This window comes from Amborella trichopoda, chromosome 6, assembly GCF_054954075.1.
Source record: "Amborella trichopoda isolate Santa Cruz 75 chromosome 6, AtrichopodaSantaCruz75HAP2 v2.0, whole genome shotgun sequence".
NCBI classification, from domain to species: Eukaryota; Viridiplantae; Streptophyta; class Magnoliopsida; order Amborellales; family Amborellaceae; genus Amborella; species Amborella trichopoda.
Window position 1 is genome coordinate 39548647 of NC_142341.1, and position 12139 is coordinate 39560785.

General features: G+C 44.3%; 1 protein-coding gene across 7 annotated transcripts in view; it reads left to right on the forward strand.

The window, feature by feature from the left end:
* The window catches only part of LOC18430003 (calcium-dependent lipid-binding family protein), a 169149-nt gene that overhangs the window by 92698 nt on the left and 64312 nt on the right, over positions 1-12139 (forward strand). For all 7 annotated transcript variants that reach the window (XM_088870658.1, XM_088870665.1, XM_088870660.1 and 4 more), the window contains 2 exons: positions 3536-3811; positions 4020-4709. In XM_088870658.1, coding sequence (XP_088726784.1) covers positions 3536-3811; positions 4020-4709 — 966 coding nt within the window. The remainder of the gene's footprint in view (positions 1-3535; positions 3812-4019; positions 4710-12139) is intronic.

Here is a 12139-nt window from a genome sequence, read left to right on the forward strand (position 1 = left end):
TTCATAATTGCTCCCATTGTTGTTAGAGGTCACACACCCAAGAGCACTGACTTGCATCCACACTTGATGCTGAAACCAGGGAATGCAAGTGCCCATAATGTATCGAGTGAGAAAGGTGATTGGTGGTGGTCGTGACGACAATGGGCTGTACTTGTTCAACGCGGGATACACTTCTAATACACGTAGCTCTGAGTCTGGATGTCATGAGCAAGTCCTCTTATGGCGCATCCGATTAGGCCATGTCTCTAAAATCTTTAAAATCATGATTTCCTGATAAGTTTTGTCTCTTTGAATGTTCCTCAGTTACAAATGTCAATTATTTAAACGTTGTGCATGATCTTCTTCTTCTAGTGAAAATAGAAGTTCTAAGCCTTTCCATCTTGTTCATTCTAATGTTTTGGGGTCTGCTCCTGTAATTTCTGTATTTGGATATCGGTATTTTATCTCATTAGTCAATGACTACTCTCCTTATACTTGGATCTATCTTATGAAAAGTAGAGATGAAGTACCTTCAGTAGTTAAAATATTTCATAAAATGTTCCAAGTTTGAGACCTTAATAATTTTTTTTGATTTTGACAATGCGAGAGAGTATCTATACAACGGATAAAAAAATATTTTCTTGAATATGATATATAAACTCAAACATCATGTTTCTATACACCATAACAAAATGGTGTAGTAGAATGGAAAAATACGCTTGTTAGAAGTCGTAAAAGAAATCTTAATAAGAATGAAGATTTCTAAGACATATTGGGATGAAGCAGTTTTTGCTGCTGCCTATAGGATCAATAGAATGGCTACACTTATTCTCGACTGCACACTTCCTCTGTTTCTCTTCCACTAAAAGCCTTTGGTTGTGTCTGCTTTGTGCATACCTTGGGGCTGGGGCCGGGGCCGGGGCCGGGGCCGGGGCCGGGGCCGGGGCCGGGGCTGGGGCCGGGGCAGGGGCCGAGGTCGAGGTCGAGGCGGACCTAGATTAAATTAGGGATTAATCTACTAGATGTGTGCTCCTAGGATACTCAAAGTCTCAGAAAGGATCATCATCATCATCATCACCATTTTAGCCTTTTCCCAATTAATTAAGGTCGGTTACATGAATCCTGGTTCTCCATATTGCTCTATTAAAGGCCATATCCTCAGTGAGGCCATTAGTCCCCATATCCTTTACCTTTTTCAGTCCTTACACTTGAACTAATTTGCACCTCCTAACAGGTGCTGTACTTGGTCGACACCACACATTGCCAGCCCACCTAAGTCTACTCTTTCTCATTTTATCACCTATTAGTGCGTCGCCTAAATTCTCTCGAATAGATTCATTGCAAATTCTATACCTTTTTGTCTCGCCCCTCATCCATCTCACCATCCTCATCTCCGTTACACTCATTCTATGGGTATATTGTTTTTTGCTCAACCAACATTCCACCCCATAGTCTCAGAAAATTATACAAGAGTTATTATTTGGAAACTAAAAGAAAATATTTCTCAAAGTATGTTACCTTCCATGTGAATCTACTCTATTTTTCTTTCAAAACAAATCTGGTATTCAATATGCCATCCGATAATCCTATTCCTCTTCCAATGATCACATAGTTCCAGTAATCTAACCAATGAACATGTGAAATCTACTAAGAAACAACTTAAGGTGTACACCTGGAAAACGAACAAGGGAATGTTTGTTGTAAACGATCAACTCAACTTGTTGACTCGTCAGGTACTTCGTCTTCTTCTACCCTTATGCCTAATCAACTCAATTTACCTATTGCCATAAGAAGAAAAAAGGACTCTACTTCTCATCCAATCAGTAAGTTTGTTTCTTATGCTTTACTTCCATCTTCCTTTCGTGCATACCTTTGCTCTACTTCCTTTGTTTTTATTCGCATCAAAGTTGCAGATGCAATGGCTCATCCACAATGGAAATGACCCATGATTAAGGAAATGATTGCCTTAGAGAAGTACCGAACTTGGGATGTAATTGCTCAGCTGGAAGGACAACATGTTTGGATGCTGGTGGGTGTATACCCTGAAGCACGAACCAGATGGTTCAATTAAGAGATACAAAGCTCATCTGGTAGCTAAGGGTTTTATACAATTATATGGGATTGACTATGAGGAGACTTTTGCTCCTATAATAGAATTAAGATCAGTGCAAGTACTTTTGTCTGTTGCAGTAAACAAGAAATGGCCACGTCACCAATTAGGCGTGAAGAAGCCTTTCTTCATGCAATCTGCAAGAGAAAGTGTATGTGGCATTACCTCCTCGAATTTATCTTTGGGAGAAAGGGAAGGTCTATAAATTGAGAAAAGCCATATATGGACTCAAACAATCACCTCGGGCGTGGTTCAAAAAATTTAGTATGGCAGTATGTCAGTTTGGATTTTAGAGAACTGTTTCAGATCATTTTGTATTTGTTGAAATAGATTCTTCTTCTGCCACTATTAGCGATGAAAAGTAGGCACCTAGGTGGCCTCGTCGACTGATCGGCTAGGCTACACGCCCATGCCTAAGACGGGCGCCTAGCTCTCCTAGAAGGGCTCAAGGTGAGCGCCTAGCAGGTCTGTGCCACCCCTTTGAAAAAAAAAAAAAATTAAATGCACCCAAACAAAAATTCAACCTTGTGTAGTGTCCTCTTTCTCTCTCTCTCTCTCTCTCTCTCTCTCTCTCTCTGGGGCCCATGTGCTCTCTGTACTTATAAAAAGAAGAAGATGGCCTTAAAGTGTTCAGTGTGTGGCCCCTCTCTCTATCACACACACACAAAGATACACGTGATCCCATATGCTTCCACTTTATTTGTGAGAAGAAAAATAAGAAGAAGACGACCTCCAAGTGTTTGATGCGAAGTCCCTCTCTCTCATAGACTCTCTCTCTCTCCCTCTCTCTTTCTCTTTGTCTCTCCCCCTCTCTCTTTCTCTCTCTCTCTCTCGACGTATTAGAAGAAGAAAAAGAAGAACATCTTCCAAGTGTTCGAGACTTCTCTCTCACAAATATAGATCCAAAAGAAAAGAAAGATGATGATCTTTAAGAATATCATGCGAGGCCTCACTCACACACATACGCGAACACGCACACACATTCCCAAAAGCCCCCTACCCCAACCCTTGCCCTTAGGGCTACCTAGATTTCTAGGCACCCGCCTAGGGGGCGGTTAAAGCCCCTGACTGCCTCCACCTTTTTTAGCATTGACTACAACATATTCAAAAAAAATGTGGAAGATTTCTTAGGTGGTGTTTTTGACATCAAGAATCTTGGTCTATTGAAATACTTCCTTGGAATAAATGTGGCTAGGTCTAAACAAGGAGCTTTTTTTTGCCCTCAAAGAAAGTATACTCTCGATCTCCTCAAGGACACAAGAATGCTTGGAGCCGAACCAGCAGAATCTCCCAGTGAAAAAAGACATCTATATTTTCTTTCTTGTGCTTGAATACTATGTTCTCTCTCTTCTCTTTCAATCTCAACAGTTTTTAATATCCTTCTTTGATGCTTTCTGAGCATAAAGAACAAGTAGTTGCTGATTTTAGTTCGATTGTTTTCAACAGGTTGGTGTACTACATGGAGTGATCAACGATAAGGAGTATAGTGTTATCCTTGATTGTGCATATATGAATATCTCTGAAGAGCCACAGCTCCCTCCAAGCTTCAGGGGCAGCTCAACTGGCCCTAATGGATCCATACGCTTGCTTGTTGATAAAGTAAATTTCAACAGTCAAATCTTTCTATCTCGTACAGTAACAGTTGTCACTGTTGAAGTTAACTATGCATTGCTGGAGTTGTGCAATGGCATTGTTGAAGAATCACCTCTTGCTCATATTGCTGTAAGTTTTCAATTCTTCATGATTCAGATTTAAATAGTTAAAATTACTAAAACTGAGATGGACGGCCATGGAAATTCAATTTTTTTTATATTAGTACTATATATTGTTTTTTGCTGTTATTTGTGTATATTTACCATGTTCATTTTTGAACTGCTTGGAAGTGATTAACCTCTCGCCTAAGTTTTTTCCATTTCATATTTTTCTACAGCTTCAAGGGCTTTGGTTATCATACCGCACAACTTCCCTGTCAGAATCAGATCTCTATGTTACTATTCCGAAATTTTCTATTCTGGACATCCGTCTTGATATAAAGCCTGAGATGCGTTTAATGCTTGGGTCTTCTTTTGATGCTGAGAAATTAGGCATTTACAATATTTCTGGTTCAATTGGAGATACAAAGATGTCATATCTTGATGATCTTAATGGAAAGAAGATCGTAGAGGGTTTTGTTGCAGATCCTCCCAGTGTAACCATGCTCTTGTTGGACTACAGAGTCCGTGCACACTCCCAATCCTTTGTCGTTCGGATTCAGCAGCCTCGCGTACTAGTTGTTCTAGACTTTCTTCTTGCTGTGGGGGAATTTTTTGTGCCTGCTTTGGGTTCCATTACTGGGAGGGAGGAAACTTTGAATCCTCACAATGATCCAATGATAAAGAATGATCACATTGTTCTTTCAGCAGCCTATTATGAACAGAGAGATGACATTGTGTACCTTTCTCATGACCAACAATTGATTGTGGATGTTTTTGATATTGATGAATTCACTTATGATGGGTGTGGTGGAACAATATGTTTGAGAGAAGCTTTTGATTTAAAAGGAAATCCATTGGTTGGCCTGAATCCCATTATCTTCATCGGATGTAGGAAGAAGTTGCGGTTTAAGAATGTGAAAATTGAGGTACTTTTTTTGCTTGTCATTCACTTTGTTTTTTTGTGCATAAAGCTTTTCCTTATTTCTCAATACGTGCTTCTCTTCTCATATGGAAGTTTCTGTACGTGTACTCTCTTAGTAGACCGAAATGTTCCCTAACAATGTCAAATGGCCCAAATGACTTGTAAAAACTGTCATTGTGAGGTAAAACAACATATTTGAAATATACCAATGGAAAAATTTGATATGCAATTGAGAAAGCTCATTGATGTGATATGGTTAGTCACGTTCGGAAACACTATGAATGTGCTTTGTAAATTTGGAAAGCTTTCTTCCTTTTCTAGCTCTCTTCCTTTTCTTTTACTTGTACATTTTCATCTAAATGAAAGCCACAAAATCTAGAGGGAAAGAAGGGTAGAGAAAGGAGAAGGATTTAACCACACAGACAACCTAAAAAATCCATTAGAAGCTTTGAGTCATGAGAGAGAAGTAAGCAATTATGAGCCTCATGTTGGGCCCTTTGTTTCTTCAAATAAGTTTTCTGATTAAATCGGAAACGATCCACCTCCTCATGACGGTTCATGTCTCCCCCTTACATATATAGAAACAAAGAAGAAAAAGTAACATGGACTCTTTCCTTTACATGACTTCCTAACTCTGTAAATTCAAGGACTCCTAAACCCAATCACCTTCTCCTCTTTCCTTAATTTATACGTCGCCTTATCTTCCTCTCTGTCCATACAAACGCTCCCCACTCAAAATCCCCCAAAATTATGAACTCCATGTCTACCCTCAAAGATGATTCCACCACTTCCTTAATAACCCTTTAGAATAAAATAATGATTTCTCATCCCATTGAATAAAATAAAAAATAAAAATAAAAAATTAAAATTAAAATTCACTGAAATAGAAATAAATGAAGGAAATATTAAGTCAGAAAATACTCATGCCTTGGCTATATTAAAAGATAATACCATTACTACCATTTTAAGCTCCCAAACTCAAAAAACAGTCAATGGAAAGGGGAAACTGGATGGCTTCTTCTGCTCCTGCCCCTAGACTTCATGTTCCTCCCTCACCTTCTGCTCGTTGTTTCCCTCCGCCCCCTCGCTCTTCGAGATACTGGAAGGCTATTTACAACCTTTATCCTAAAACTCTTCCCCCGCCTTCTCGACCTATTTCTTCTCCTTCTCCGTCCGACCATCACGGGTCTTCTCTTCCCACCTCCTCTTCGCAACCCAAGGCCTCTTACTCTCAGGTAGTGGCCTCCTCTAAGACGACTCCCTCCACCCCGCTTAGCCCTTCTCTGCATTTACATAGGGAACCCAGTGTTACCAACAGGTCTCCCTCCCTTCCTCAATGCATCTGAATCCCTCACGATGTGATTGAGAAAACTAAGCCTAAGCTTCTGGCGTCCTTGATCGGCTGCTTCAAGTTGGGACTTCATGATATCAGAGGGATTGAAAGGACCCCTCAAAAACACTGGGGGGAGCGTAACCTTAGCTGTAGACGCCTCTCGTCTGGTGATATTCTCTTTTCTTTCCCTTCCTTGAATAGTGCACGTCCTGCATTACAAGATTCCAATGCTCTCTCCTTCCATGGGGCTTCTTGCCTCCTTCGGCCTTGGTCGCCTTCAGAGGGCTCTTTTAGGAAACAGAAGGTGTGGATTATTTTTAATCATATCCCATCACATGCGTGGTCCACTGATTTCTATTCATTGAATCTCGATTGAACCTCTCCCCTTGGGGTCTATATGCGTTTTGGTGGAAATGCTTGATCCCAAGTTCATCCCTAAAATCTTATGGATTGAAGTGGAAGACCTTTTCTTCCCCATTTCTGTCTCCTGGGATTTGGCCGCCCCCCCTTCCCCTCACTTCCTCCATATGGTGTCCTTGCCAAATCCCTAGACTCTCTCTGCTCAGTGGACCTTTGTTTCCAAGAAACCTCGTCCTAAGAGGAGTTGTCGTCAAGCCTCAGACCTGGCGGCCAGCAGAGGGCAGCACCTGAACTGTCCTCTACCGCCGCTTGCAACCTCTCTGCCTTTTCCTAACTCGAACCGTTGTGAGCCTGCTATCCAAAGCCCGACCTCAATTGCCTCCCCTTACCTCTGGTATACGACCCGGGTTTGAGGCCCGACCTGACCCTGTCATTTCGACTTTTCCCTCTCCTCCATCGGTTCTTGCCTCATTGCTCCCACCTTCCCCTCCCTCCCTCTTACGTCACACGTGTCCTCATCCCTCGACCTCCTCCGCACAAATGTCCGTCCAAGCGGCCTCCCTGGGCCATGTGCTACCCCTTCAACGGTCATATCCTGGCTGCTTGACGCATGCACCACCTTTCTACAGTCCTTGGTCTATCTCGCCGTCAAAGTCACCTATTCCTCTTGACAGGGCTAAGTGGAGGGACCGACCCATGATTTCAACAGCAGAGTTAGGTAATACCCTAGATGGCTCGTCTCATCGGCCTGGTAAGGAACCCGTTGGCCCAGACGAAGAGTGGGTGTGGTCCTCGAGCCCTCTCCTTAAGCCCGGCCTCGCTCCTCCTCTGCTACCCTGGACTGACATTGTGTGTGGACCTCGGGTCTTTCCTTCAGCCTGGCCCACTATCCTCCATCCCCTTTCCCCCTCGTGATACTTGTTCGTCCTCTCTAGAAGCTCTCGCCGCCTTGAGGTGCGACTTGTCACTCCCAGCTGTTGTTCGAGCTACCGCCCATCCACTCGTCAGTTGCGTCGCTGCCCTCTACCTTCCCTGTCTTGTCGCCTTCCCTCCCTTCCCTGCCGTGCGGTATGACGTCCTGCTCTGCGTCCCCCCACCTGGCTGCCCCTTCACCTTCTGATCTTCTGCGGGGTGACACGTGTCACCCAACTCCCCCTCTTCCCTCCTTCCTTCTCTCCCTCCTTCCTGGCCTTTTCATAGCCTCTTCTCCCCCTTCTTCCTCTGCCTCTTCTTTTGCTTCCCCTGTTTCTTCTTCTCCCTCTTTGGTTGAGCCTCTGCCCTCCTCCTCTCGGTTTAACCCTTTGCTTTCTCTGATTCTTCTTCCCCCCTTCGCCCCTCGCCTGACTCCCCTATCTTCCTCCATGGACCACTCCTCTCCTTCTTTCCCTCATAGTTTCCCCTTTGCCTACTCTCTTGAAACTCCTTCGCCACCCCCCTTGACCCTTTCTCCATGTTTAGTCATTGTTAACCAGATCCTTTCCTCCCAACATTTTTTGGGCAACCCATCATTTTGTTTCTACTGCGCAATTTTATGCGCTTGTGCATTATTCTGATCCTTCTGGCTTCCCCGCGCTTCCTCCTATGGCTGTCGCTTACCTGCCTTCTACGCATAACTCCCCCGTGGTCTCTTCGAGGGAACAATTTTACCACTCTGTGCCTATTGTCCCTTTACCCCCTCCTCCTGCCCCCTCTCTTCCCTTGTCTCCTTTGCCCTCTGACCTTTTTGGTCCCCCCTCCCCCCCCCTCCCGCTCGCCCCCTTTGGCTTCCTCCCCTCTCCCTCCCCTCCCCAATGACCTCTATCCTCTGCTTCAGGACTTCTCTCAAGACCTTTGTAGGCTCATCTCTCCCCCCTTGCCTTGTGCGTCTGACGAGGGGGTCGACGGGGATGGGGACAACAATATACCCGATGGGTCGGTTGCAGCTTTCGCCCGTTCCTCATCACACTCCAAGGCTGTTATCGAAGAAGGAGAAGAACATGAACGGGTACAACGTCACAAAGAAACTGAAAGAATGAAGGATATTTTCCGAACCATGGGCTTCCAGTACGATGGGCTTGAAGAACCAGCCCATTGCTTTATGCTCGCGGATGCCCAGAGTCAATAGCATGTGGGATTTAAAGGCAAATGGGAGCCTATGAATCTTTTCCCCACTCTCTCTATTGAGGCCCCCACCACTTCGAGTTGTCCTGCCTCTCTGTCTTCCTCTCCTTCCTTGAGGCGATCTGCTTGATTAGTCTCACTCTCTTCTTCCCCCTGTAAACCATGAAGATCATAAGTTGGAATGTCAGAGGTCTAAGCCACCCCTCTAAAAGGAAGGCGGTTAAAGACTTGTCGTCTAAACACTATCCTACTATTCTCGCCCTAACTGAAACAAAAACATCTGAGCCCTCGTTATCCCTAATTCGTCATAGGAGGCCTTCCCAGTGGGTTTCTCTACCGGCTGATGGAGCCTCTGGGGGAATCTGCGTGATATGGGATGTTACGGACCACACCCTATCTTCCTCACACATTGGAGCTTTCTCAGTCACCGTGTTACTGTCTCATAATTTGGATGGCCTTCAATGGAAATTCTCAGCTATTTAGGGCCCTTGCTCCTCTGCCACTCGACCATGCGTCTGGTCCGAGTTGGACCTGGTGGCCTCCCTACCCCACCCTGTATGGTGTTTGGGTGGTGACTCTAACATCACCTGCTGGTCCCATGAACGTAACTCTTCCTGCAACATTTCCCCAGGGAATGATCGACTTTTCTGATTTCATTTTTAGAAATGAGCTCATTGATATTCCTCAGCAAGGGAATCGATTTACGTGGTCTAGCCACTCTACCCAAGCTTTTCTTTCTAGACTGGATAGGCTTCACTTAAGTTTAGACTGGGAGGAAACTTTCCCTGGCACGCACGCTATCGCCCTAGCAAAACCTATTTTGGACCATTGTCCTATCCTCCTCTTTTCCCAAGCCTTAAACTTAAGACCCAAACCCTTCAGGTTTGAACTGGCGTGGCTAGAAGAAAAATCTCTTCCTTCCTTAATACATAACTGGTGGACTTCTTTTGATGGAAGAGCGAACATCAGAGCTGGCTTTAGATTACAATCTAGGATCCAATTGCTTGAGGCCTCTCTCAAAAACTGGAGTCTATCTCTCCCTGGCAGCTACTCCCAAATTAAGTCTAACCTCCTGAACTCCTTACAAGAACTGGATTGCCTTGAAGAATCATTCCCACTGTCGCCCAGTGAAGCTGAACTCAGAATTCAACGTAAACTTGATTACCTCTCCACCCTCAAAAAAGAAGAGCTCATTTGGTACGAACGTTCTAGAATCAACTGGCTTAAAGTGGGGGACCTAACACCCGGTTCTTTCATAGAATAGCTAACTGCTGCAGGAGGGCAAACACTATCTCGACTATCAAAGTCAACAACTAGTACCTAGACCAACCTGAAGATATTGAGTTAGCTATCCTAGCGTTTTTTCAAAATCTTTACTCTGACCCTAATGACCTGCGGCCAACATGACAGACTTAGACTTCCTTACTCTTTTTGCAGAACAAGCTCCTTGGCTGAAGCGGCCTTTCCTTGAAGATGAAATTTTAAAAGCCCTTGATGACCTAGCTAAGGACAAAGCTTCTGGCCCAGATGGGTTCCCTGTGGCCACCTTCAAAATTTTATGGAGCACCTTCCGCCTTGACTTTCTTAATTTCTTTAACGAATTTTTCCATCGGGGCATACTGAATAAATTAACGCCACCTTCATTACTCTGGTACCCAAAATAGAAGGAGCTGAGGAACTCAAGGATTTTCGTCCAATAAGCCTACTCAACAGAAGTATTTAGCCGGTCTCTAGCCTGTATATACCAAGCCAGTCTTCTTACTGGTTTCCTAACTTCGCGACGTGGGCCAATATTGTCGCATCTGCAATATGCAGATGACACATTGGTTTTTCTTGATGCCTCCCAGCCTGAAGTAGAAAACGTAAGACTTTTCCTCAAGTGCTTCCAATTGGCCACGGGATTTAAGGTAAATATGGAGAAGTCTAAGATGATGGGGATAGCTTTAACTAATAACCAGATCAGAGAGCTTATTCCTTCCTGGGAATGTAAAGTTGAAGTCCTCCCAACAACCTACCTTGGCCTTCCTCTTGGTCTAGGCAAACCGAAGAAAAGACATTGGTCCCACGTCATTGACAAGGTTGATAGAATATTGGCTGGATGGAAAGGGAGATTTCTCTCTCGAGCAGGAAGCAAGTTGACTCTCACCAATGCGCTGGTGTATCTCATGTCGTTGTTTCAAATGCCAGCTTCAGTGGCTAATTGACTTGACCAGGTCATGAGGAACTTCCTCTGGTTAGGACAGGCAGATAAGACTAAGTTCAACCTGGTTTCCTGGGACAAAGTCTTTCTACCCAAGAAACAGGGAGGACTGGGTATCAGAGTGTTAAGAAAGCAAAACCTTGCCCTACTAGGTAAATGGTGGTCGTGTTTGGCCACCCATATTGAATCTCTATAGGCAATGGTGCTCCGCAGTAAGTACAATATTCCGGAACATATTTGGAAACTGAGAAAAAACCATGGTCCAATGCGTCAGGGGCGTGGAGATCCTTTCTACCCTCACTTGCAATGTTCAAAACATTTATCAGGCTGCATCCCAGAGAAGGCAGAAGAGTTCTGTTTTTGGTTCGATCTCTAGATAGGGCACTCACAGCTAAGGGAATGCTTCCCTTCTCTCTATGCTTTAGCTTCCAAGAGAGATTCCACAATCGATGATGAACTTAGACCACAGGGTGGTAGGAGACGATGGCAACCTTCTTTTAGAAGGAATCTTACTGAGGAAGAAATAAATCAGTTCCTTTCTCTCTCATCTATGCTGCACGGTACCTTTATTCTGGTCCATGGAAGTTACAAGCTGGTACGATCCCTAATTCCATCAGGAGAATTCTCTGTGGCCTCCTTTTACAAGATCCTATCTCAATCTCCCACTTTCCCTCTCAATCCCACCTCGATTCTTTCCCAGGTATGGCAAACTTTAGCCCCCCTAAATGTGCAACTTTCAATTGGTTAGCTGCATCTCATAAGGAAAAAACTATTGATCACCTGCAAAGGAAAGGGATCCCCATTCCAAACAGGTGCTGCATGTGCTTAAGCGAGGAGTCCAACTTTCACCTTTTCCTCCTTTGTAAGGTAGCACATGACCTTTGGGCTTGCGTATTACAACTTTTTGGGGTACACTGGGTGATTCCTCAGTCGATCAAGGATCTGATAGCTCTGAACCCCTACTCCCATTGGCCGAAAGTAGGGAAAATCTTATGGAAAGCTTCAGTGGCAGCAACCATCTGGACGCTTTGGAAAGAAAGGAATGGCAGAATTTTTAGGGGACAAGTCACTCTGGTTCCAACTCTTTTTCAAAAAGTTACAGCCGACTTAGTAACTTTTTGGGTCACAAACAATGACCATTTCAATGGAATTCTAGCACGCTCCATCCTACCTGAATGGAAGAGCATCTTACTACACAGGCCTAGTAAGAACAAGAAAATCGTGGCCACATGGAAACCACCCCCCCGTGGAGCAGTCAAACTTAATTTTGATGGCTGCTCCTTAGGTAATCCAGGTCATGCGGGGATGGGAGGAGTATTCCGAGACCACCAACATAATGTCCTCTTCACGTACTCAGAGTACATAGGGGTGCAAGATTCACAACATGCTGAATCTCTTGCACTACTCAAAGGCCTTCAAAGTTTGGAAAGCTCTTGGGGAC